The sequence below is a fragment of the Pimephales promelas genome, chromosome 8, assembly GCF_988280905.1.
Source record: "Pimephales promelas chromosome 8, fPimPro1.hap1.1, whole genome shotgun sequence".
Taxonomy (NCBI): domain Eukaryota; kingdom Metazoa; phylum Chordata; class Actinopteri; order Cypriniformes; family Leuciscidae; genus Pimephales; species Pimephales promelas.
This window is the reverse complement of record NC_142776.1, coordinates 33328664-33354708: the sequence shown is the minus strand read 5'-3', so window position 1 is coordinate 33354708 and position 26045 is coordinate 33328664. Positions and strand designations below refer to the sequence as shown.

At 36.8% G+C, this 26045-nt stretch overlaps 2 protein-coding genes and 1 long non-coding RNA gene across 4 annotated transcripts in view; 2 read left to right on the top strand and 1 right to left on the bottom strand.

Annotated features, from left to right (window-relative positions):
- Positions 1-571: 571 nt before the first annotated feature.
- st7l (suppression of tumorigenicity 7 like) lies at positions 572-15406 on the top strand. 2 transcript variants are annotated; one of them, XM_039693492.2, is made up of 15 exons: positions 572-770; positions 3220-3302; positions 3385-3544; positions 3635-3689; positions 3779-3894; positions 3993-4071; positions 4977-5062; positions 5146-5246; positions 7168-7282; positions 7366-7438; positions 7589-7691; positions 10543-10693; positions 11805-11897; positions 12062-12201; positions 15208-15406. In XM_039693492.2, the coding sequence occupies exons 1-15, from the start codon at positions 602-604 to the stop codon at positions 15301-15303; spliced, it is 1620 nt and encodes a 539-aa protein (XP_039549426.1). In that variant the 5' UTR covers positions 572-601; the 3' UTR covers positions 15304-15406. The 2 variants fall into 2 exon arrangements, with proteins under 2 accessions (XP_039549426.1, XP_039549425.1); XM_039693491.2 differs by having other exon boundaries at positions 4977-5065.
- A 1978-nt stretch (positions 15407-17384) lies between these two features.
- Positions 17385-26045, top strand: part of LOC148978126 (uncharacterized) — a 22509-nt gene continuing 13848 nt past the window's right edge. Inside the window, exons 1-2 of the long non-coding RNA XR_016169552.1 lie at positions 17385-17473; positions 17719-17912. This is a non-coding gene — a long non-coding RNA (uncharacterized LOC148978126). The remainder of the gene's footprint in view (positions 17474-17718; positions 17913-26045) is intronic.
- The window catches only part of wnt2ba (wingless-type MMTV integration site family, member 2Ba), a 10526-nt gene continuing 6733 nt past the window's right edge, over positions 22253-26045 (bottom strand). Inside the window, exons 3-5 of the mRNA XM_039692951.2 lie at positions 24490-24767; positions 24015-24279; positions 22253-23231 (exon numbers count right to left, since the gene is read on the bottom strand). Coding sequence (XP_039548885.2) covers positions 23002-23231; positions 24015-24279; positions 24490-24767 — 773 coding nt within the window. The 3' untranslated portion in view covers positions 22253-23001. The remainder of the gene's footprint in view (positions 23232-24014; positions 24280-24489; positions 24768-26045) is intronic.

Sequence of the window (26045 nt, the reverse complement as noted above, 5' to 3'; positions counted from 1 at the left end):
TCTTTTCTACACACCTGCTAAAAATGCTAAAATGTTTGTTTGATTCTTTCTTTAAAATGGAATTTAAATATCAAGTGAAAGATGCATCATTATGCAACAATAAGTGTTTTCCTACTCTATGTTTTGGCATATCTTGGTGTGTTGTTCATACAGAAAATGTGTAAGCGTTTCCCAATATACATTAGCCTCAGAAATGAATTTCCGAATGGTGATGTTTTTCCTCAGAATTTAGCATTTATTCAACATTTATAGTTTTTTTTTCCCCCAACATAAAATACTGTCATTCAAGTATGCCAAATACTGAATTTGAATCTATTAATAAGGACATATTTATGAAAAAAAGTAGGCATTGTTTTGAGAGTACTGTGCATAGTATACATACTGCTAAAATACTAATAGAATGTTCGCTTAAAAAAAAGTAGTAGTAGTAGATACTGCACGTTAAGCTCGCATCCATTATGTCCTTATATTAAGTTTTTTTATACTAATTAGGTTTTATAAAACAATAAACAGGAGCTGCGCCATCTGGTGGAGAGCATCGCCACAGCGCTCTCTCCTCCAGTATCCCACAATTCTAATGTTTACGGCTCGTCGGTGAAAGATGGCGGACAGCAGTGGCAGTAATCCTCAATCACCCGGTTTCACGGAGAAATTAAAATCGTGGCTCTGCTGGTCTTGGACGTATATATGTGCGCTTTGGTTCGCCATGGTCTTGACGATGGTTTACGTGCTGAGGAGCCCTCTGAAGCTGCAGGAGACCGTCAACGCAGGTGTGTGTGTGTTTATGATCAGCTGTGTGCATGTTTACAGCTCAACCCAGGGTATATTTCTGTACATTGAAGGAGAAGTTCAAACAAAAATGAACATTCTACCAGTATTGTTCTCATCCCCACGCAATACGGCTCTTTTTCTGTGCAATACAAAAGCAGGGATTTTGAAGTCAGTGCAGGTCGGTGTTTTCCATGCAATGCCAATGAATGGTGACTGAAGATGTCAAGCGTCCAAAAGGACTAAGAATGACCATTAAGTATTATAACCAATGACTCGTGCATAGTTATAAATTCTTGAAGTCATATTGTAGCATTGCGAGAGAAACAGACCTGCATTTAAGTCCGTGTTGTGGTAGGAACTTTAGTTAAAAGCTGCTGTCAAATGCAAGTTTTGTAACGTTAATGTCAGTCTGACTAAAAGTTTTACTCTTATCATCTCAGTTTCAAATGGTATCAGCTGAAGGGTTAAATAAAAGACCATTATAATCTTCACATTTTGTTATGGGTATTAATATCTATATGTATTTTTGCACTGTACAGTGTGCATGAGACGAGTGATAACAATATTCAGAGGAGGAATTTGTCAAAACCGCGCCATGAAAAAAAATTAAAAATCACATTTTTCACTACTCCCAGATTTTCCCGTTGTGATTACACTGTGTCTGTGAAATAGACACAGTAAGAAATCGAGAAATAAAGTCTTAAATGAACGTAAAGAGTTGTCAGAGGCGGCAGATCTTAAAGTGACAGCAGCCACTAATGCTGTCTGTTATTAAAGTATCACTATGTAGTTTTTCAACCTTCATAATATATTTCCAAGACCCTTGTGATGGTACATCGACTTACAATAGGTTAAATGACACGTCTGCCATAGCCTGATGTGGTCGGTATCACTTTTACTTGCAAACTTCTGGTTTCAGGTAGTGACCGGAACACAAAAAGAACTACAAAACTTGACTGCTTTACCGCATACATCACTTCCTTCCCCCACCACTTCCTCAAACTGTCTGTGGCCGCATTGTTGATTCCAAAGCCGGTGTGGTGAAGAGATGGGTCCCAGCTTAGGATCCAAGCAATCCGATTGGTTCAAAGCTAGTTTTATGGGTAATCGCTTTAGTGCTTGGTTACAAATCAGAGAAAATCACTTTTATTATAGAAGACGTTTGAACTCCGTTATAATGAGTCATTAATTTCTTTTAACTTATATGTTTAAAGTTCTCAAATGAAAACTAAATTTTGTGACACAATAAAAGTAGTATTTTTAAATTCCGCAGCCTTTTCTCCTCTGCTATTGACGCAACTAACTATGAAAAGCACTATACAAATAAATGTATTACTTTTATCTTTACTTAAACTGGTTTTATCTTTTATGGTTTATCTGATCTTGCACATAGCAGTGGGATTTAGCATTCAAGCTACACTCAAAACAGCTCTCATTAGCTACAAGTTATCGCAAGAATAGATTGAGCTCAGGCATACTACTGGGGTCCTAAGCTGGGACCCATCTCTTCAGTGGGACTCATCTCTTTACCACTACGGTAGGCTATTTGCGACAGCGATAATGGACATTTCCGCTTCCAACCTGTAGGGCGACCGCAGAGGAAAAGTTCCTTGGTGTTGCTTTAACGTTAATCAAAGAACAAAGGTAATACAGAAAATAACTCACTGCTCTTGACTAAAGAACTTTTGTAGGTTTAATAAGGATTAAATTATATTTAATTTATAATTTACGCAGTGCCGACTTTGATAACTTTATTCAGTTTCTGTATATTTTCACAGGGCACGGATAAATATGACAATGTTTTATGTGTTTATGTAAGGATTGTTTTAAGTTCACTTTAAAGTTGCTGTATTTTTTGAACCCTAAAAATGTAAAAATCAAAAACAAAAACAAAAAACAAATTGATAGCTTTCACTTGCGGTGTAATGTTTAAAATGGTAGGGGGGCTATTTTCATGGAGACATCAGTAGTATCTGTATTAGTATCAGTGATATTGGCCTTCATTAATAAAAAGTTTTTAAAATATACCATCTTTGTTGTTTCTAGGTTAATTTGGAAATTAACTGTGAAATTATTAGGCTACATTACAAAATATAATAAAAATGTAATGAAAACATGTGCAATTAATCGTGATTAATCACAGAAAAAATGTGATATTAATCTAGTAAATTTTTTAATCGATTTGAATGAATATATTAATATATTTAGCGGTTAATTAATATACAAATTCATGTATATAAGCATCATTAAGCGGTTAATTTTAATATTAATTTTTAACATTTTAATAATGTCATGTCATAACGATCATTTTAAAAGTTGTGTGGCCATGTTTTATAAGTTGTGTTGGTACATGTATAACAAAAATTATTAAATTGTAAAAAGAAAAAAGTTGTTATATAAAATGATCATAATTTCTCTGTTTCATTATCTTGTGTAATTCATCCACAGCCTCTGTGTTTTTAAACACTCTTACGCCTAAATTCTACGTTGCGCTCACGGGAACCTCCTCGCTCATCTCGGGCCTTATATTGGTGAGTCTTTTACCTATTGGTTGTAAACACAAACTTCAGTTTCAAAGCTTTGTGCAAACACACTCGCTTGCCTGTCCTTCAGATATTCGAGTGGTGGTACTTTAGGAAGTACGGCACTTCGTTCATCGAGCAGGTTTCTGTCAGTCACTTGCGCCCTCTACTGGGAGGAGTGGAGAACAGCAGCTCCGCGGGACTCTTCTCTTCAGTAAACGGCGACACAGAGCAGAGAAGCAACGTTGCAGGTTTTTATTTTTAGCTACTGGTTATCTTTCCAAACATTTCAAAGTAAATGTAGTAATGTTTGAGCTGTTGGGATGTTGTTTTTCTTTCAGAATGTAAAGTGTGGAGGAACCCATTGAACTTATTCAGAGGTGCAGAGTACAGCAGGTATATTTCTTAGTTAGTTGCCTTAATTTATGAGCTTTTAAGTAAATGACTCAATTCCAAACATTATATTCCTGATCCTTCCATTCCAGGTACACTTGGGTGACGGGTAAAGAGCCCCTGACATATTACGACATGAATTTATCAGCACAAGATCATCAGACCTTCTTCTTGGGAGACACTCAGCAGCTTAAACCAGAAGACTCTGGTTAGTCTCATGCTCTTCTTCTTGGAAAAACAAATAGTGCCTAGATTTAATCAGAAGTGCCGTTTAATCATGGCTGTTATCTGTTGTTTGTTCTGCAGTAATGCAGAAGGCCTGGAGGGAGAGGAACCCGCAGGCACGCATTCGAGCAGCTTACCAGGCAATTGAAATGAACCGGGAGTGAGTTGAATTCAGTTTAACATCTTCGGACGTGACTCATCCTGTCAGATTTTAGAGCTCTAATGGTATATATTATGAAGAGCAATAAAAATACATGAACTAGGGATGCCCAATATGTTGGTACATCTTCAGTATTGGATATTTAATCAAATAAATAGGCTTTGATCACAGAGGATCTAATAGAGAATCCCCCTGACAAAAAGTGTACTACATAGAAACAAAAGTGACTTGATCTATTACATAATTTTTACTTCTTTCTCTTAACCTCTTAGAGGTTAAATATATATATATATATTTAGTCTAGTTTTGTTGTATTCAGATATTCAGTGTTGGGAATATTTAGTTTTCAAAAGCATTTAAATGTTAATCCTGCAAGAAAAGGAAATGTTAAAAATCTCCTTCATATACATTTAAAAATAACTTAATTCTATGTGAATGTATTTTAAAATGTAATTTATTCCTGTGTTTATAGTCATGCATGTTTATAGACCATTTTGCATGATGTAAACAACACTGGTCCAGAAACACTTCCTGTTTCAGTTTGTTTTCTTTATTTCACATGTAAAGAAAAAATCTTAAAGATGTTTGTTTAACTTTTTGATTCAGTTTTATATGTTCTGTTGGTTGTATTTTATCCCAGCTTTTATGTAGTGTTAAAAAACTGAAACAGGAAGTGCTTCTGGACCAGTTTTGTTTACATCTTGCAAAATGGTCTATAGTCATGCATTATGTCACATGATCCTTCTAATATGGTATAAAAAAAACATTCAGACACTAAAAAGCCAGTAATTACTTTGTTACACTTTATACACAGGCATTTAAAATGAGTCTTTTTTTTGCATCTCTAATGTGAACTTGAGGTTTCCTTTTTATAACTCTCCAGCATATGATTGTGTTCATTGCAGATGTGCTGCAGCATATGTGCTCCTTGCTGAGGAGGAAGCCACAACCATCACAGAAGCTGAACGGCTATTCAAACAAGCCCTTAAAAGTGGTATGAGATTTTCACACTGTCACACATGCAGTATGTACTCCACATACTCACACTGCTGTTTTCTACCGTTGCGTCCACAGCCGGTAAAGACACCAATCTTGTGGTTTACATCAAGCGCAGACTGGCCATGTGTGCTAGAAAACTGGGTCGCATCAAAGAAGCTGTAAAGATGATGAGAGATGTGAGTCAAGCAATATAACACAAAATAATGTATCAGGTCTGTATATTTTAATGATGATTTTAGTGCAAAGTCTTGCCCCATAGATTATCATAGTAAGTGCTTTACTGTAAATTTGATTCTTTTTGTTAGTTTTTTTGACCTGAGGCATGAGTCAAAAAAATAATAATCTGTAGTAGTCAGCAACATATTCTTATAACTTTAGTGCAGGTACATCAATTCAGATTTAGTGCAGGATGTCGTCACATCCATGGAATATCTTCAGGGCGAATTCACATTTCTAAAACTTTTTTTGAACGTACAGTAACATTTCCTTTCCATTTCTGCTCTATTGAGAAATTTTACCTCTGAAAGAGGAACTTTAATTTACAACAAAGTATTTGAAAATTTTCATTCATTTCATTCTTTATGCCTAATGCCTGCTACAGACTGTGATTTCGGCAATCCTATAAGATCATTACAAATAACACCGTACGACATGGATATAATAAAATTGCTTACGACAAATGTGTAGACTCTGCTATGATGACACCTATTGAATCGTAAGCTACCTACGACGCAAGTTAGTATAGAAATGAGCAATTGGGTTTTTATGTGCGCTGAAAAAAATGGATGGATGGATGGATAGATAGATAGATAGATAGATGGATGGATGGATGGATGGATAGATAGATAGATAGATAGATAGATAGATAGATAGATAGATAGATAGATAGATAGATAGATGGATGGATGGATGGATGGATAGATGGATGGATGGATGGATAGATGGATAGATAGATAGATGGATGGATGGATGGATGGATGGATGGATGGATAGATAGATCAATTCTCCATTTCAAGTTGTTTTTTTATTGGCTAGTAGGTCGTAGCAGCAATGATCATGCTAAGTTTATGACGCTGTCAGAAAATTATTGCTGGCTATCTTCTTTGGTCTCAAGACCGTGACAAAGTTCGTCTTTGAACCTCTCTGTGTACTACGTAGGACCACTGTTTAGACGCCACGACCACAGAAACATCACAGAAGAGAAACCACAGAAATTGCTCATCTTTCGTCTTGCACAGCCCAAAATCATACAATGTGTATGACAATCATAATGTTATACTAATAAGCATCAGTGTAACTCTAGAAAATACTCTGTTATCATCAGAGAGTAATTTATGCTTTTTCTGAATGTATTAGAACTTAGCCTTTAAAGGGATAGTTCACTTTGAAATTAATTTTTGGTGTGTTTTAGCTTATCTCAAGGGCATGCAAGATGTAGGTGTCTTTGTATCCCCAGTATTTTCAATTTTGATATTTTTAGGTCAAACCGTTCTTGTCTATCAGTCATATAATGGAGGGATATGGTCACCACCTCAAGGAGCATGCACAGAGAAGTCCAAATTAAACATGATTTATTGACTCGTCAATGTAAGTACACATTGATGGCCTAAGACACGAAACGAGCGGTTTGTGTGAGAAAACGAACAGTATTTATATTTTTAACTTTTGTAACCACAGCCACAAAGCGCCTGTGCCTTCAGATCATTTGGACGTGGTTGTGGTTACAAAAGGTAAAAACTATATAAATACCGTTCGTTTTCTCACACAAACCGTTCATTTAGTGTCTTAGGCCATCAATGTGTACTTACGTTTACGAGTTATTAAATCATGTTTAATTTGGACTTCTCTGTGCATGCTCTTTGAGGTGGTGACCATAGACCTCCATTATATGACTGACAGACAAGAACAGTTTGACCTAAAAATGTCAAAATCTTGGATGCCCTTGAGGTAAGCTAAAACATACCAAAAATTAATTTCAAAGTGAGCTATCCCTTTAATTGAAATATATACATACTCATATCACTGGTAAGGTATTTTATTTTGTAAGTGTTATATCTCATACTTCAATATTACTCTGTTTCTTGTTTCCTTGGACAGTTAATGAAAGAATTTCCTTTACTTGGAATGTTAAACATTCACGAGAACCTTCTAGAAGCGTTATTAGAGCTGCAGGCCTACGCAGATGTACAAGCAGTCCTCGCAAAATATGATGGTGAGCTCTTTCAACTGTCATGTTGCTGTACTCTTCAAACTGGACCAGAAAATGACGCTACTATCGGATGTTTCCCCCTTCAGATATCAGCTTGCCAAAATCAGCTACTATATGCTACACATCTGCCTTACTGAAAGCCAGAGCGGTGTCAGATAAGTAAGTCTTCGGCATGCTGGAAAGTATGAAACCGATGCAAATGATTGTCTGTTATGTCTAATAATGCACAGCATTTAACCATATCATAGCATAGGTAATGTTTGCGGATGATAGTTTGCTGAATGAATCTGTTTGTGTGTCGTATGGCAGGTTTTCACCCGAGGCAGCGTCTAGACGAGGTCTCAGCACAGCAGAGATGAACGCAGTGGAGGCCATACACAGAGCTGTGGAGTTCAACCCACATGTACCAAAGGTTCGAAATATATATGTTTCCCCCCTTTGGGGAATTTTAGATTTGCTTACCTCCAATTAAAAACAAAAAAACAACCTTATTATAGTTTCTAATGCAAATATTGAAGTTACTGGGCCACACATCTGCTTTATCTCACTGATATTTGTGAGTGCAGGTATATAGTCATGGCCAGAAGGTGATGCTGTTGTAGTATTTACAGTAAAGCACATTGTAATCCTCTGCACTGAACTGAAACTTTTCTAACACGCATGGTTCACAGTTTTGCATTGAACCTAATAGCAGGTGAGGTTGTCGAGCCAAGGCTGCCAAACATAGATTTCCGTAAGCTGTGTTTAGGGTGAAAGTTATATCACTCTTTTGCCCTTTAAAGATGTTTTGACCCCCATCATCTATTTCTTTCTTTGTACCTGGCTTCAATTTGCCGCTTTCCAAAACACTAGATCCAACTTCAAAGTACACAACCTCTTCGCACCCAAACACAGCCTCAGACGAAGGGCATTGTGCACCACAGACATGCTGTATCAGACTACAAAGAGCACCTGTTTGAGATGTGCAGCATATATAAACACACACACATACACCTGGTATTTCAAATGCCAAATCAGGCCCTACGGCAAAAAGACGCTCCATAATGAGCTAGAAGTAGGGCACTATAGTAATATTTACACTAATGTTTTCACATAAGCAATAAGATACAAGAGGCCGTGACAAATTGTCCTTTGCATCTTCATTATGTAGTACCGGTTATATTAAAGCAAAAAGGCACTTGATGACATGATGAATGTCATGAGCTTTTTTACTTGATTTTTTGTCAGTTTTTTTTTTTTTTTTTTTTTTTTTTTTTGTGATGAGCCCCTTATAAAATATAAAAACAGCCATATAGCGAATTTCATATTGTGTGAGAAGTCTCTTATGCTGACCCAGGCTGGGATAAACAGTAATATTCTGAAATATTATTACAATTTCAAAAATTACTTTTCTGTTTTAATAATTTCATTATGCAATTTATTCCTGTGACGCAAAGCTGAATTTTCAGCATCAGTCTTCACAGTGTCACGTGATCCTTCAGGAATCATTCTAATATGATGATTTGCTGCTCAAGAAACATTTCTCATTATTATCAATGTTGAAAATTCATTGATGAATACAAACGTCAAAAGAACAGTGGTTATTTGAAAGTGTAATCTTTTTTAACATTATAAAAGTCTTATCTGTCACTTGATCAATTTAATGTGTCCTTGATGAATAAAAGTTTTTATTTCAAAATAAAATTTAGCCCCTCAAACTTTTGAACAGTAGTGCATGTTTCTCACTATTATAGTGGGAAAAAGTGGTACTATTAGTATAATTAATAAAAAAAATTGGCAGTATAACTTGTTAAATGCATTAAATTATTGTTAAACACATTAATTTTATATCTTAAAGGAGTAGTTCACTTTTGAAAAAACCTTTGCTGATAATTTACTCACCCCCATGTCATCCAAGATGTCCACGTCATTCTTTCTTCAGTCGAAAAGAAATTAAGGTTTTTGATGAAAACATTCCAGCCTTTTTCTCCATATAATGGACTTCAATGGGAACCAAACGGTTCAAGGTCCAAAAGACAGTTCCAGTGCAAACTGTTCAAAGGGCTTTAAACGAATAAGGGTCTTATCAAGCGAAACGAACGCTCATTTAAAAAAAAAAATAACAAAGTTGAAGTTTTATAAGCTCAAAAGGTCGCCTTGCTCTGTTCTGTGATGCGCGTTTGTGACTCTCCTGTTTCTAACTCGTTCATCAAAATGAATGAATCTTTTTCCGAGTCAATTCGTTTGTTGAATGAACCAAATGACTCTGAAAAAGATTCGTTCATTTTGATGAACGAGTTCGAACAGGAGAGTCACAAACGAGTGTCACAGAACAGAGCAAGGCGAATATGTGAATATGACCAAAAAAATCTTGCCGACTGCAGCTTTAACACGTTAACCGACAACCCAGAATGGGGCAAAACATAATGCATGATGTCATCCGCCACTGGACACCTGCACCTCCCCTTTGCATAGCATCTCCAAGACCACTGTAGTGTGATGTCATCGCCCAGGGTCCGTACGGTCAAGTGAAAAGAGATACGAGACAGACCGAGACAGAGGCTTATGGGAGTTCAGCAGGGGCTTAAGAGGAACATCCACATAAAAGAGACCCATCACTGACACTTGATCCGCCATAAAAGACCTTGTTTGTGTGCGGGCATGTTGCGTAGGACAGCTGCCTGTCAAATGTCAGCATGATCATAAAGCTAAATTACCCATGTCTACGAAGAACATGTTTGTGTACATTCACTGCGGTGATTTTACGGAAAGATATACTGGGATATTTGTTTAAAATGCAGAAGGTGTGCTTGACACATTGTAGAGAATCAGCCGGATCGAGTTGTAATGTACAATAATCACAGCCAGGGGCATTTGGGAAGGTTATCCTCTGGATAATACCATTTAATCCTGCTGTATTGCCCTCTACAACGCTCACCCTGGGGCCCGGAGCCGGGGACTGACTGCTCTCTCACACACATACAGGCTGTGTATAAAGATCCACCAGCATGTTATTTCTATCAAAACTCTTTATCACTAAAGCCTGTTTTATTAGATTGTGCTGGTCTCGCCTTGAAAATAGCCACAGAAGCGGGCATGGTTATAAAAACAGATTATATACAATAAATATTATGCAATAAATATGACCTTTTTTGTTGTTGTGTATGTTCATATCACTAATGGAGAGTGGCTTTTTGCTTTATTATGGTAATCAGAATTGGGGTAAACATGTTTATTGTCCTTGCCTGTCAAAATATAAATAAGTGTTTTGTGTGTCGTTGCAGTATTTATTAGAGATGAAGAGTCTGATTTTGCCACCTGAGCATATTTTGAAGAGGGGAGACAGTGAGGCGGTGGCGTACGCCTTCTTTCACCTGCAGCACTGGAAGCGGGCAGAGGGGGCGCTCAACCTGCTACACTGTACCTGGGAAGGCAGTGCGTACAGTGCACATCTTTTCTTTTTTACACACCATCACATTCTTGTATAATAGATTATTACCATTGTTATTTACCATGAAGCTGTTTACTCTAAAACAAAATTTAAACGATCGCACCTGGGGCTGGTTTCACAAAGATAGACTTTGACTATGGCTTAGATATTGTGGATAGTCAGACTTTGACTGACTAATGCTTCGACTGACTAATGCGACTGCGTAACGCCTTGTTTAAACTTGACGCGTCCACATGAGCCCAAAGGTGCGCGCGGCAAAAATGACGTGATTGTAACAGCGCGCGCCTCCGCGTCCCCTAGACACCATTTACTACACACAATATGCTTTTTTTTTCTCTGATTTTGAAAACTCTTCGATCGACGGGTTGGTGATTCCTGTAACGTTACTGTTTTACGGTCAATGACAAGAGTACTAATCAGCTGTCTCACGAATGTAACCATAACACAGCGAGGGAGAAGAACTAAGGTACATGAAACAATCCAACTACATATTTTACACCACTGACGAGGGAAAAGTCTCTACTCACGGTGTTTCTGGCTAGCTTCTAGGTTTCTGCGGCTTCTCTTTAAAGGTAGTGACGAAACGCGCTCTTTGTTCGCTGTCGACTACGGTAGAAACATGACATAACAATATGGCGACCTTCATAGAAGCTGGTGCCCGCGGTTATGTAGATATAAATGTCTCATTCTAAGGTAATAAAAACATAACAGTTTATTAGGCAAGTTCTTTATACACTACTGAAAACGTAGTTATGGATGTCATATTGCGTTTCTGTAAATAGATACTCAGAATTTTTACACATTGCACCTTTAAGTCGGTCATTATTTTTGTGAAACAGTCTAACTTGCATTAGATTAGTCTATGAGCAAATTTTACGGGTCTAAAATAGCTTTGTGAAATCGGCCCCTGATGTCAGTCAACATAAACCCTATCTTTTTAGAAAAGCCTTTCATGGCTAACAGTGTTTTTTTTTCTTTTTTTTTTTTTCTGTTTTACTCTGTTTTATGTTGTAGCACTTTGAGGTCATTAAATTGATGTAAAGTGCGTTATAAATAAAATGTATTATTATTATTAAAATCTTTTGTCTCTTGTAGCTTTCCGGATTATTCCGTACCCTCTGGAGAAGGGTCATCTCTTCTATCCTTACCCAGGATGCACAGAGACCGCAGATAGAGAGCTTCTGCCTTGTAAGTCTACACTCTGTTTACACCTATATTTATATAGAAATAGTAACTGTTAGCACAAGCATAGTGTGTTAAATGTCAGGAGGTGTGGAAATTATTAACAATAATGGGAAAATAGAGTATTTGTAGACATGTTTTAAGGATATGTATTTTTATTTATCTTCCAGCATTTCACGAGGTCTCAGTGTACCCAAAGAAGGAGCTTCCTTTCTTCATCCTCTTCACAGCGGGCCTTTGCTCCTTCTGTGCCATGTTGGCCATGCTCACACACCAGTTTCCAGAGCTCATGGGGGTCTTCGTCAAAGCTGTGAGTATCTGCACGCCTCAACAAACCCTAAAGTGTTTTGTTTTCGCCTTTACTCTCATCCCTCTTTGCCTCTTTATTATTTTGATTTATTTTTTGTGTTTAGAAGAGAAAGACACAATCACTGAACTTCCAAGATAAACATTTCAATGTGTTGCAATAAAAGAATGAAGTATCTGTCAATGGCACTCTAGACGGTATAAACCACAGCTCCTTACGAGACCAATAACTGTCTGTGATGTTCTATTAGGGGCAAAAACATTGTCATCATGTTTCGGGTTGAGCACGCAAGAGCCCATTTCGCGTGGCGGTGGGCACATTTGCGCGTGGTTCAGCTTTTGAAGATACACAACATTGAGGTGACTGTGTCCGAGCAGGTGCATCTGTATATACTGTACGTATGTATATATATATAATATATATATTAGTGCTGTCAAACGATTAAAATAATTAATCGCGATTAATCACATTAATGTTATAGTTAACTCGCGAATAATCGCAATTAATCGCACATTTTTATCTATTCTAAAAGTCTCTAGATTTCTGTATATCCACAATACTTCAATCAATGGCTTATGTACAGTCCTCGGCTTCAAGAAAGTCAATGAAATAGGGTGGGAAATGGGTAGAAGACGAGCATGCATTTAAATTGTTTCTACGCCAACCTTGAGTCATTCCAATGGCCAGGATGTGCATTTCGTGGCGGTGCATTCTTCTCTTATCATTGTTTACATTCATCAGTGTTAATTAATAGCGAGTGATTGATTTCAGAACACACTTGAGTTGTTGCGTAGACGCCACGGAAGGCCTCATCTCCGAGATGCATCTAGTTTCCGTTATACTCCCTTATTTGCCCGCGCCCGCACATGCATGCTTTGTTCCCCGTCCACTCCAAACATCTGGTTCTCCTTGGGGAACATTGCCCTAATTTTTAATTGCAATAAATTCCTGAATGTGACGACATGCAGCCTCAATAACCTTTATCTTTTTATCAACCTCGTTTGTCATCTTACAACACATATTTACGTTAGCACTATCTATTTCCTGGATCTGCGTTAAAATAGATGATACCCCTCCAGCCTCCACTCTGCCCAGTTTCCCTCCCTATCCGACGCGCGGCCCCAGGCTTCCTTTCCCATATTCCGTCATAAACATCTGTTCATCCGTGAAATGTATCGCTTCATAAACACATTAGGGGCTTGTTTATGGTGGATAGAACTGTGGAGGTTTCAGTGTTTTTCAAAGGAAAAACTTTACAGTCTTAAAGTTGGTTGCCATCCAGAGATTTTTTTTTTTTTCCTTTCTCTCCTGTTGTTTGTGTCTGTCTGGACCTCCATGTAGTATCCCAGAGGGATAAACTCTGTCATACTTACATCTAGCACTTCAGGCACTTTAAAGGCAACTTTCTGACAGATTGTGGCTCAGACACTCAGATAGTCCGTGAAAGAGGCCGACAACACAAGGAACGTGTGCAAAAGCACTACTACTTTTTTTTTTTTTTTACTACTCTCTTGTGTCATGTCAACATCATTTCATATCGGCTATGATCACATTTCAGTTTAGAGCTGAAATTCATGTTTTTTTTTTTTTATTATTATTATTTATTTTTTTTGAAAATTTTTTGTTGTGTTTATTCTGTTATTAAGAGTAAAGCGTTTATGCGGCAGGACGCTGCAATCGTATTTCCAACTTCGTTTTACTTCTAAGCAAAGAATGTAAAAGAACTTCACCGTGGTCCGTGAGTTTATCTCGGGCCTTGAATCATGTTCTGTGCGTTACGTGTACACCAACTCGAGCAATAAGTTGCTGGCCACAGATCACTTAATGTCCACCGGTGTCGCTAATAACAAAAGTAAATCTGAACATATGCAGTTATAGGTTTAAATATATAAATGTAAATCTGAATATATACAGTGAAGGATTGACATTGCAAAGCAAGGGTGATGAGCTGTGTACTAATACAATTGTATGTCTAGTTAAATTCTTCATTCACAAGTGTAGAATTGTGAAATCATCTCCCAAATTTGTTGTTTTTTTTAAAATTAATTTAAACTGCATATAAAATCCTTAAAAACTTTGAAAGATCCTAAAGCACAAAAAATATATAATACCCTAAAACACTTCCCAGCTGAGATAAATGGATGAACTAAGACATAATCGGACATAATAGGAATTATAGGAAAGAACATAATAGGAATTATGTTTTATTATAATTCCTTACCGTTTATTTATTAAATGTTTATTTTCATTACAAAGTATCCTTATTTTTGTACTAAGACTACATTTATATTCCTGTTGTGATTCTCTGGCTGTATTTTCTTTGTATCTTATTCTGAAGAAAAGGAAGTTATGCAGCCATGTTTGTCTGTAAATTTGGATATTTCAATAAAAATAAAATAATAATAATATATACAGTAAATGATACTATATATATTTACATATGAATATAGTTATAGGTCTGAAAATATAGATGCAAATTTAAATAATGAATATGTAAATGAAGAAAAAGAAAAACATATAATGAATAGGGCTGTCAATCGATTAATCGCGATTAATCGCATCCAAAATAAAAGTTTGTGTTTACATAATATATGTGGGTTCACTGTGTATAATTATTTTGTATGTATATAAATACACACACATGCATGTATATTTAAGAAAAAAATATTATTTATATATACAATATTTATATTTAATATAAATTATATATAAATCTATATACAGTATATACATGAAAATATTTCTTAAATATATACATGCATGTGTGTGTATTACAGTGCACCCACATATATTATGTAAACACAAACTTTTATTTTGGATGCGATTAATTGCAAATAATCGTTTAAACACCCCTAATAATTAATGTTTTTACACTTTCCACTCAAATATCTGGCAATTTATTGGCATTCATTATGTTTGCTTTAGAAATGTAAAAAAAAAAATAATTAAAAAAAAAATGCCACGTCACACGTCTTGACTGTTTTCTCTCCTCTTGTTCTCTCTCTGCAGTTCTTCAGCACCCTCTTTGCACCACTGGGCTTTTTTGCAGACAAGATGGAGAGTTTTATGCCCTCCTGCCTGTGGCATCAACTTGCAAATGTCTGACAAACACCAATTCATACATACTTGCACTCAAAAACACTACTGTACATGTAATATGTGTAAGGTCCCCACCTGTACTGACAATAAAAATGTTTTGGCTCTTTGACACACTTCTCTTTTGCTACAGTATTTGTTGTCATCTGACATTATTGTGTATAACAGCAGAAGTCTACATAAACATTTTGACTAAACGCCCATCTCTCAACCTCTATGCCTTTATGCTTTCTTATAGAATGAAGGCTTGAGATTGTAATTAAGACATTAGAAAAGAATGTCAGGCATTGCGGTTATGGTCATAAATGTCACTCAGTTTGTGATGTGCTGTTCTGCTAATGAGGCAGATCTGGGTAATGGTTGATGAATCTGTCTGACAAAATATGGTTACATACTGTATCTTTACATAAATGTCAGGCAGAAAGGACTTAAGATGTACCAACAAAATATTAAATGTTTTATAAACATGGGTGGAAGTCAATAGACAAGTAAAACATTAAGATTGTACAAAAAACATAAGACTGACATTCTAACATTCAAGAGGGCTTTGCAGAGATATGCAAAATCACATTTAATTCAAACAATATTTTATGCAAAAATAATAATATGCATTCCAAAATACTGTTTTTACTAACGTTTTCTTTCTGTTGTGGTTGTTTTTTAAATTATTATTATTATTTTATAAACATTATTATATGGCTACCTATATTCTTAAAAATATCTTCTTTTGTGTTCAGCAGAATAAAGAAATTTATACAGGTGTGAAACAGCTTGAGGGTGGGCAAATTATGATGGCAGAATTTTCATTTTTTGGGTGAACTATCCCTTTAATAAAGACAGATTTATTGGCGGGCTTTAATTACGTTCCGTTCCAAGCAGAGTGACGATAATGTATGGCGCACGCGGGAGGCAGGTCAGTAAAACATCCCCATGAAATAAATACCATTGTCTAATTTATTTGTACCAGCAATTGCTAAATTTGTCTCACATACACCATAGACTGTTAAAAAAAACAGTCGACGTACACCTTATTTTTAACGTAAGAGAGCAGGCGCGGGCGTTTTTAACTTGAACAAACTTGAATGTGCAAGGCTTCCGGTTTGAGCCGAGTCCTGTGATTTTAGCTGTCTACAAAAACAGTTCGTTATGCTGCTGATGTAGCAAACTGGTACTTGTTATAATATTATTTTAATTATCTTTAATAATAAACACACTGGTTTGTAGAGAAAATAGTTGCTTTTAAATAAATAAAATAAATACTTTTATTTCACCTTTGAATTCTCCTGTGCTATTAACTTAGCAGCTAATGAATAGCAAGTTTTCTAGCACATTTACAGGGAATAGTTTTGCGAATTAAAGGGATAGTTCACTTTAAGATTAATTTATGATATGTTTAGCTTACCTCAAGGGCATGCAAGATGTTGGTGTCTTTGTTTCCAGAGTATTTTCAGGTGGGCCCCATAAATCTCCATTATATGACTGACAGACAACAACGGTTTGACCAAAAAATATCAAAATTGAAAATACTGTGGAAACAATACCTACATCTTGGATGCCCTTGAGGTAAGCTAAAACATATCAAAAATTAATTTCAAAGTGAACTATCCCTACTGGTAGTGCTAGTGGTTGGCGATAAAAGATTGAACAATTTTAAATGTGCAAAATTTACAAAAACAAGAAGAGAATAGAATAGTTGGCTTAAATGGCAGCAGCAAATAGGGTTGCATAAGTGAGTCTGGATTTTGTCTCTATTTGGTCAGGTGTAAGTGGTGAACTCTTACTGTTTGACTGTGACAGTTTCTCAGTGTCGTTATTCAGGTGTAAATAATCCAGACCTCTGCTGAAGTAGCAGCTAACAGTTTTGCCATGTTATATTTGAGCCTTAATCTCCACAGATTGAAGGGCAAAGTTCCTCTGATGTGCAAGGATTATTTATGGGTGCTTGACTAACTGTTACTTCCATGTTTCCATATGGCACTTTAAGTTTTGTAAATAGTGTCTTTGCAGATTGTTTTTTCCCCTTCTGTATATGTAGCTACTGTAAATAGTCAACATCACTAAGTGGGTTTCTCCAACCTGTAAATAAACTCACTTCTCCATAGGTTCCTGTCCCGCTCTGAGCGCTTCCACCTCATCTGATGTGGGGACGAAATCTTCTAAACTGGGATTTATAGTTTTGGTAATTGATATTTTTTTCAATTTGGAATGGAAGATTAGCATAATGCTTTTACAGTAAACACTGACTTAATATGACATGAACATATGAAACAATAATTATAATGCAGTTATGCATTACCGTTGTGATATACTTTTTCATAATTTTTTTTGTCATTTACCAAGTTTCTTAAAGTCATAGCCTATGTATAGTGTTAAACCTAAGATGGCTGCTAAAGTTACAAAGCATTGTTCAAAATTCTTTCCCAGGTTTCGCTCCAGTGTCTTCAAAGCACAGCTATGCCTCTCAACATATTTGGCATGGACATGGATGTTCACAGCTACATATGAGACAAAAGCATGGTGTCTGATCATCAAACGTCCCGCTACCACCTGTTTTCTTTGGCAGTCGCCCATTCAACGGTCAGACGGGGTTGTGCAGGGTCAGAATAAAGCTTCATAAGGTACTGAATGTAGAATAGAAAAGAGCCGCAAAGACTGGCAGTGTGACGCATGGCTACTGTAGATCTCATCCCACACAGGAGAATGCTTATTCAGTCATATATATTTGCAAACAAATGCTGCTTAAAGAGGGTAATAACTCAGGAAAAAAATCCTGGCGTATAGCTGTGAAGGATGAGAATATGTTTCGCTTGAGACCATCACAGGCACGTTTATTGTGCTGCCACTTTACTTTAGTTTGTTTATTTTTGGATTCAAATTTATGTTGAATGTTTTTGCTGGTTCCTGGCTCTTCCTTCCCTGAACACAAACCTTGCAACAGGTTTTTTTTTTTTTTTTGTATGATTCAAACTATTTAAATTACACAAAGTGTAAAATAGTACAATTTTCTCATAAGATCAGGGTAGCCTTATCTATGGACTAGAATATCATATCTGTGGACCAGTAAGCAATCACCTAGCAACTGAATAGCAACACCCTGACAACCACCCACAGCAACCTACTATATGCACAAGGTGTTCTTGTTGCTATGTGGGCATAGTAGGTGTGGTCAGGATGGGTGATAGGCCGTTGTAATGTGGTTGCTAAGGTGTTTTGGATAGTTGCTGTTGCTATCTCGTTTTTTAAGTGTTATAGGTGGTTGCTAGAGTACTGCTATTTGGTTCCTGCAATTGCATACCAACATATCAACCTATACACTCACAGAGATTCTGATAGGTTGTTCTGGGTGGATGCTAGAACATTACTATGAAGTTCTGGGTGAATGTCAGAGCATTACTATATGGTTGCATTGTTCTACTGTTTCTAAGGTGTTCTGGGTGGTTGCTAGTATTGCTAGGATTTTTTGGGTTGTTTCTAAGGTGATGCTCCCACATCTCTTCATGGATCTCACCATAGATATGTACACGTAGATGCCACATACAAGCCAGCTATCTTGGAACTAACTTTAAACGATGTCCAATTGGCATTAAGGGGGTGCCAAGAAAACACCCCCCACACCATTACACCACCACCACCAGCCTGCACAGTGGTAACAAGGCATGATGGATCCATGTTCTCATTCTGTTTACGCCAAATTCTGACTCTACCATCTGAATGTCTCAATAGAAATCGAGACTCATCAGACCAGGCAACATTTTTCCAGTCTTCAACTGTCCAGTTTTGGTGAGCTCTTGCAAATTGTAGCCTCTCTTTCCTATTTGTAGTGGAGATGAGTGGTACCCGGTGGGGTCTTCTGCTGTTGTAGCCCATCCACCTCAAGGTTGTGTGTGTTGTGGCTTCACAAATGCTTTGCTGCATACCTCGGTTGTAACGAGTGGTTATTTCACTCAAAGCTGCTCTTCTATCAGCTTGAATCAGTCGGCCCATTCTCCTCTGACCTCTAGCATCGACAAGGCATTTTCGCCCACTGGACTGCCGCATACTGGATGTTTTTCCCTTTTCACACCATTCTTTGTAAACCCTAGAAATGGTTGTGCGTGAAAATCCCAGTAACTGAGCAGATTGCCATCAACCATGCCACGCTCGAAACTGCTTAAATCATCTTTCTTTCCCATTCTGACATTCAGTTTGGAGTTCAGGAGATTGTCTTGACCAGGACCACACCCCTAAATGCATTGAAGAAACTGCCATGTGATTGGTTGATTAGATAATTGCATTAATGGTAAATTGAACAGGTGTTCCTAATTATCCTTTAGGTGAGTGTGTGTGTATATATATATTATACGGTTTGCACTCCCCCTTACATCTTTAAACAAAAATGAACTCACAAGAGTGCTGCTGTGCCTCGGTTTTGCATTTGAATGTTTTAGAAGAGCTACATTCTTGCCAGCTGACTCACAAGATAAGAGTTTTTATGTGTTAATCCCACACCGGCGGCCTGGTAAGCTCCGTCTGACAGCAAGCGTGCTAACGCTCACACCCACTCGCTTCTGGGAGCCAAGCCACAGTCGTCCCCAAAGGTCACGTATATATAACGCTTATCTCCCCTATAAATCTGCCCTCAAGACCAAACACTTGCTCTGGATCTGTGGACTAAAGCTTACAGTGGGAAGTTCACAGTACCCAATGCAGCAGTATGAGCAAGGGTATTTGTAGGGATGCTTTTAAGTCGTGGTTTAAAGTCCAATTTCATTAATTTATGTATATTTTATAGATTTTCTAATATTTGTATTTTGCTTGTGAGAAACCCATCACTTTTATGCTAAGAGCTTATGAATGGTAGCCAGGGCGTTGCTATATATTTGCTAAGATGTTCCAAGTCATTTTAAGTGTGCTGCTAGGTTTCTACAGTATACAGTTTCTAGGGTGTTTTGGGTGGTTGCCAGGGCATTTCTATGGAGTTCCGAAGGTGTTTTGAAGGGTTTTCACTGTGTTGCTATGTGCTTGCTGTCACCAAAAGAATCCCCTGAATGCCACATTCAGTATTGTTTGCCATGTCATGTGAAAATTTTTATAAATATAGCTTACAAAAGTAATAGCACACCTCTCCTCAAGACATTTTCATGATTTAAGGCAACATTCAGGTCCGTAGCACAAAAGGTTATGTGCTAGTGTAACATTTAGGGTCATGGAGTTTGAAAAACCTATATCACTTTATTGAATTTTTAAATGCCATTTGAACCATTACCTGAACCCTAATATGAAAGTTTTGAAGGATATAATTGGTCAAGTTTTTTTCAGCTTTGAAACAGCTGGTTTGGTTTCAGCATAACAAGATCGTTATCTTGAACAAATGACTGAAAATGAATGTAGTTGTAAGGACCACACACATATTGGGCTCTGAGGACATGGTCATGTGACACATGAATATACACAAAGTCCTCTCCAAAGAACAAAAAGTTGTGAATACTATTTCAGCTTTCAGCGCATTGACTCTATCAATATGTCCTTGTACGGATTAGTGCGCTAATTAAAATGTTAGCCGATTCTGTTTTGGAACATGCATAAATTTCAACACTAACCACATAGTGGTTACACACTGCCAAGGGGGTAATTTTACAATGTTCAAAAGTAAACATACTCTGACATGTTTTCCACAAGTCTTTCTCAACACAGAAGTTTTTCTGGCAAAGACAAGGTGTGAGGTGGAACTGTTGAACAACGGAAAACATAATCAGACTAGCTGTGGGAAATTTCTGACATTCCACAATTGGAAAAATGTATCTTTGGATGCAATGCTGAAAATGAAGTAACAATAGAGAGCTATTGGCTCACTTTGAGACTTCAATCTTGATCTAAGAATTACAGAGCCAAAAACAAATCTGAGCAGCTCCGTCTTACAGCATGACACCAATTAGAATGGCTTGAGATCAGAATCACTTCTGTGCAGGATCCAAAATTAACACTCGCTGAGTGCCAAAAATCAGTAAACAATGGCTTTGGCTAGTTAATAAAGCTAAAAAAAAGTTAGGGTTTTTTTTAGGAACTGCAACATTATACATGGTTTAATTCAAGCAGTGAGAATGATCATCTGAAATTTTATTATAAAAGTGACGTTTGTAATTATAATTAATGACATATCAATCTGTCTACTAATGCTGGAAAGTTAAAATAATTGTACTGTGAAGGTAAAGTTAATTTCATTATTCATCATTTTGCTGAATTAAATAAATTAAATTGGTCAATCTTTGGTGAATTTTTTTTTTTTTTCATTTTTAAATAATTTTTTGGCAATTTTATAGATAGTGGCCACAAAAAAAAAACCCTGTTTGTATAGCAACGGCTTCCCTTTTTGGTCTCTTTCGCCAATGACATTTTGTACAATGACAAAATAAGCTTGCATGGCCTTTCCCTGACAAAGTTTCAGGTTGCTTTAGATTAATGGGGCCATCATTTTGGACATGCATTACCGACCAGCATGACAACCCAAGCGCGCCTTCATTCACTCATCCATCTTAACAGCAAATTTAGAAACAACCGTGTTGTCAAACCAAGGTGCTTCATTCAGACCAACAAAATAAATGGCGAAGAATGCGAGTCATGCTAACCTGACTATTTTTACTGCTCAATCTCAGTAAGCTGCCGTCTTATTTTAGCAATGATTTGGCATTTAGTGTGGGTTTTACATGAGGACATATGTATGAAGCGAGCAGTAATACATTCAGAGTGGAGTCATTTTTCAAAGTAGCTATTATTTAATGCACAAAACATCTTGAAGGTATCTTGTTTAGTTGCTACTGACTGCCTCAACCTAAACTAAAAGTATTTTCAAAGACTTGAAAACTCTGGTTAATCCAGCAACCTTAAGTGCTCATTGTGTGCACTTTTATTGTCAGATACTAATCTAGCCATCAGATTTTAGCGTACAATTTCATATGTGTGCATCATGAACAGTTTATAGTCAGATGGTTTGGACTTTTTATTTCAAAAAGGTCATGATCGGATCAAACCAAAAAAAAAAAAAAAAAAAAAAGAAGCAGCTCATATTAGAAGGGATGTTTAAGTGCTTGGGTATTAAAAAAGATAACTAGAGATGAAATATATTTCTCTGATATACAATGACAATGGTATATGCGTCATGATACATTGATCATTGATCTTATTCTTTCGTGCACAATTGAGTATTAAAATCATGAAGGGTAACTCAGTTATCACTTCTTTAACAAAATTTTTACATCGTCCTTTAAAGTATCATTTTGTACAATTAAATGGAATTATTCTTGGCGTGAAATGCGATTTATTGCTATTTAGGAAGCTTGATGCTGTGTACATTGTTCTTTCCCTAAAACCACATTATTGCATTTATCACAGCTGTCCAAAAACATAATTCGATGTATATAGGCAGACATATTATCAGTTAAAGGTGTTTGAAAATAGTGGAAGAATTGTGTCCTGATCACAGTTCGTTCAATAAAACACCAGACAATGCCCATTGTATAATTTCCCATGACACCCACCGTCTACCAGTGCCCCAGACTGGCCTGTGATCTCTACGCTTGCATCATTGAAGGCGGATAAAGTTCAGGGTTCTGCAAGTGGAGATCAGAGCGTTATAGTCATAAACTACTCATCCTGCAATGCATTGGCCCACTTTAAAAACCTGAGAACAGAAAAGCACCAGTAGCTGCTGATTAGTTATGACCACGGCAGTCAAGTCAAATCGAGCCAGTCGGGTTTCTTATGTGGTTTGCAGGTGTGGACGTCCACAGTTTCCTCACAGTCCCTGCACTCGACGGCGCAGCACCATTTGAACTTGCACTCGCATTTGGTCACACGTTTTACACGGGTGGTGTCGTACCCGCGGCCGCAGCACATGACCTCGCAGCCGTCCATGCCTCTGGAAGACTTGTTGCACACCCGTCCTGCTGTGCCCAGAGAACCTGAAATATAAATGCAGGTTTTTTTTTTGTTACATTAGTAAAATTATTCCATTGTTAGTCAATAGGCCAAACGTGTTTTCTGAGATCAGCACCTTTACAGAAATGGCCATGGGACAACTGCGCTATTTTCAAGTCTAGGTCACATTCCGCCGCAAAACCAAAAAAAGAAACAAATTGTAATAAAACAAAAAATCTAAACGCTATTTATATTTAAGAAAAGCGTGCAAAATCAAGCATATTTTAGGACCTGTTTTGCATCATGACTTTACGTTTATTGGAACTGAATAATGTGCTTAATCGTCATTAAAATATTGGGATTTTGGGATTTTTATAATTGTCTTTATTCTTGTAGTTCTCATTAGATTGTCATTACTCACTATAACCATTTTTGTTAAATTTAAATTATTACTGTATTACAGAAAAAAATATACTTAAATGAAACAATTTGTATGTAAATAAGCATAATAATTAGAATTGAATGTATTTTTTTCCATCGCAGTATTAAAAATTGGAGAGATGTGCTTAATACAGTAACAATTAAATAAGTACAATTTTCTTTCAACTCGTCCGAAATTTTTGTAAGCATTTTTTTGTATTTGTCATTCAGTTCCTCTGAATTGTATTGAATTGGATACGAAAGTTTCCGAGGAAGTGTGTAAACGTGATTGACACAACGTGAAGTTATATCTATTTTTAATGCGCGAAAATTTCGGATGAGAATTTTGGACTCAGTGTTGCAACAACTTTTACAAACAAAAACACTCAACGCTCTTTGTTGCTTACCCGCTGATCGGTCCATTAGGCAATAGTCTGGAGAGTTCTCAACGTACACTAGATCATTTTTGGTTGTTCTCTTGTATTCTCGGTCTGCAACCATGAAGCCTGTACCATCCTGGTTCATCATGACCTCCACAGCAGTATTGTACTTCTTTCTCAAGTAGTCCCCTGTTCGCCGGAAATCAGTCATAGCCAACCAGCATGTCCTGAGAGCACATGACCCACTGACTCCATGACACTTGCATTCAGTCTTCATAAAACGCTTGACTGCCTAGAGAAAACAAAACTCAGGCCATGACCTATGAACCACTCCATAACCCAGATTAAAAAGTTTTTATAATTAGCTTGCTGATTTCCTCCCCCAATGTTTCACACACACACACACACACAAAAAAAAAAACCTTCAGGGTCAAAACCTGATTACCAATTGGAGTTTATTTTGTAATGATAATCAATTACATTTGAGAATCTTGACACTTACCATTCTCCCACAGCGGTTGTTGTGCAGATTCATCAGTGCTCTGGCATCTTTGACCATCCTCTCTCTGGCATCCACAAAAGCTTTGGCAAACTTGATACCGTAGTTAATGTTGTCGCTACAGCCGCCCCAGTCAAAGTCCCCTTCTTCATCGCTGGCTCGGCCTCTCCTGTGTGTGTCGCAGCCGCAGATCTTCAGCTCTCCTTGACTGCATGCTCTGGTGATGGCATAAACTACGCCCGCAGAGGAAATTGCATAAACGAATGCTGCTTCACGGCTACCTGATGGAGGACAAACATTTTCATATTAGCATGTTGAAAATGTGGTATAGTTCTGTGCTTCAAAAAGAATTTCATGTTTAGTGTATAATTTCTGTTATGCACACTGTCTCATGTAGACTTCAGGGTGGCATGTTGACTTTAGTTTGAAACGGCACGTTTCACATGAAAAATCGTTAATGTGAAAGCTGTCATGTGGACAAATGAGCACACCTGGTAATGAACGTAAGGGCTGATCTGAGCTGGTTTTGCACTGGAACGGTGGCATGATTTGCATGAAAGTGAAAGCAACTCGAACTTGGGAGCGCACTTGTTCAGGAAGTATAGTACCCAAAGGCTGCATATTGGTACCTTAGTACCTTAGTGGTACATATTAGCACCTAAAGTGTACATATTAGTACCTAAAATGTACATTTGGACCTAAAATGGACATATTAGCTCCTGAAATGTACACATTAACACTTAAAATGTACATTAGCACCTAAAATGTACACATTAACACATAAAATATACTTATTAGCACCTAAAATGTACATATTAACACTAAAAATGTACTTATAATAACCTTAAATGTACATATTAACACTAAAAATGTACTTATTAGCACCTTAAATGTACATATTAACACTAAAAATGTACTTATTAGCACCTAAAATGTACATATTAACACTAAAAATTTACTTATTAGCACCTTAAATGTACATATTAACACTAAAAATATACTTATTAGCACCTAAAATGTACATATTAACACTAAAAATGTACTTATTAGCACCTAAAATGTACATATTAACACTAAAAATGTACTTATTAGCACCTTAAATGTACATATTCACACTAAAAATGTACTTATTAGCACCTAAAATGTACATATTAACACTAAAAATGTACTTATTAGCACCTAAAATGTACATATTAACACTAAAAATGTACTTATTAGCACCTTAAATGTACATATTCACACTAAAAATGTACTTATTAGCACCTAAAATGTACATATTAGCACCTAAAATGGACAAAAGTGTACCTTTTGAAAAGGTACAGCCCCAGCGACAGCTTTTGTACCTTTTTTTCTGAGAATGTACAGTAAACCCAAACATCTTTCACTCTGCTGCGCAATATTTCTGCTGCGCAAAAATATTTTATTTTTTTTAAATTAAACTAATACAAAAACACAATATATTGACCCGCATTCTGCTTTCCATCATGCTCTGTGCATGTTTTTGATGACGCAAGATGAATAGAAATGCACCAGGGAATCGAGTGAGTGTGAAACCCGAC

Bases quoted from the DNA above. Each gene is read 5' to 3' on its own strand.
- st7l (XM_039693491.2), top strand. From the start codon at position 602: ATGGCGGACAGCAGTGGCAGTAATCCTCAATCACCCGGTTTCACGGAG. The intron at 3,895-3,992 runs GTTAGTCTCATG...TTTGTTCTGCAG, and splicing joins GCTTAAACCAGAAGACTCTG to TAATGCAGAAGGCCTGGAGG. The intron at 4,072-4,976 runs GTGAGTTGAATT...TGTTCATTGCAG, and splicing joins GCAATTGAAATGAACCGGGA to ATGTGCTGCAGCATATGTGC.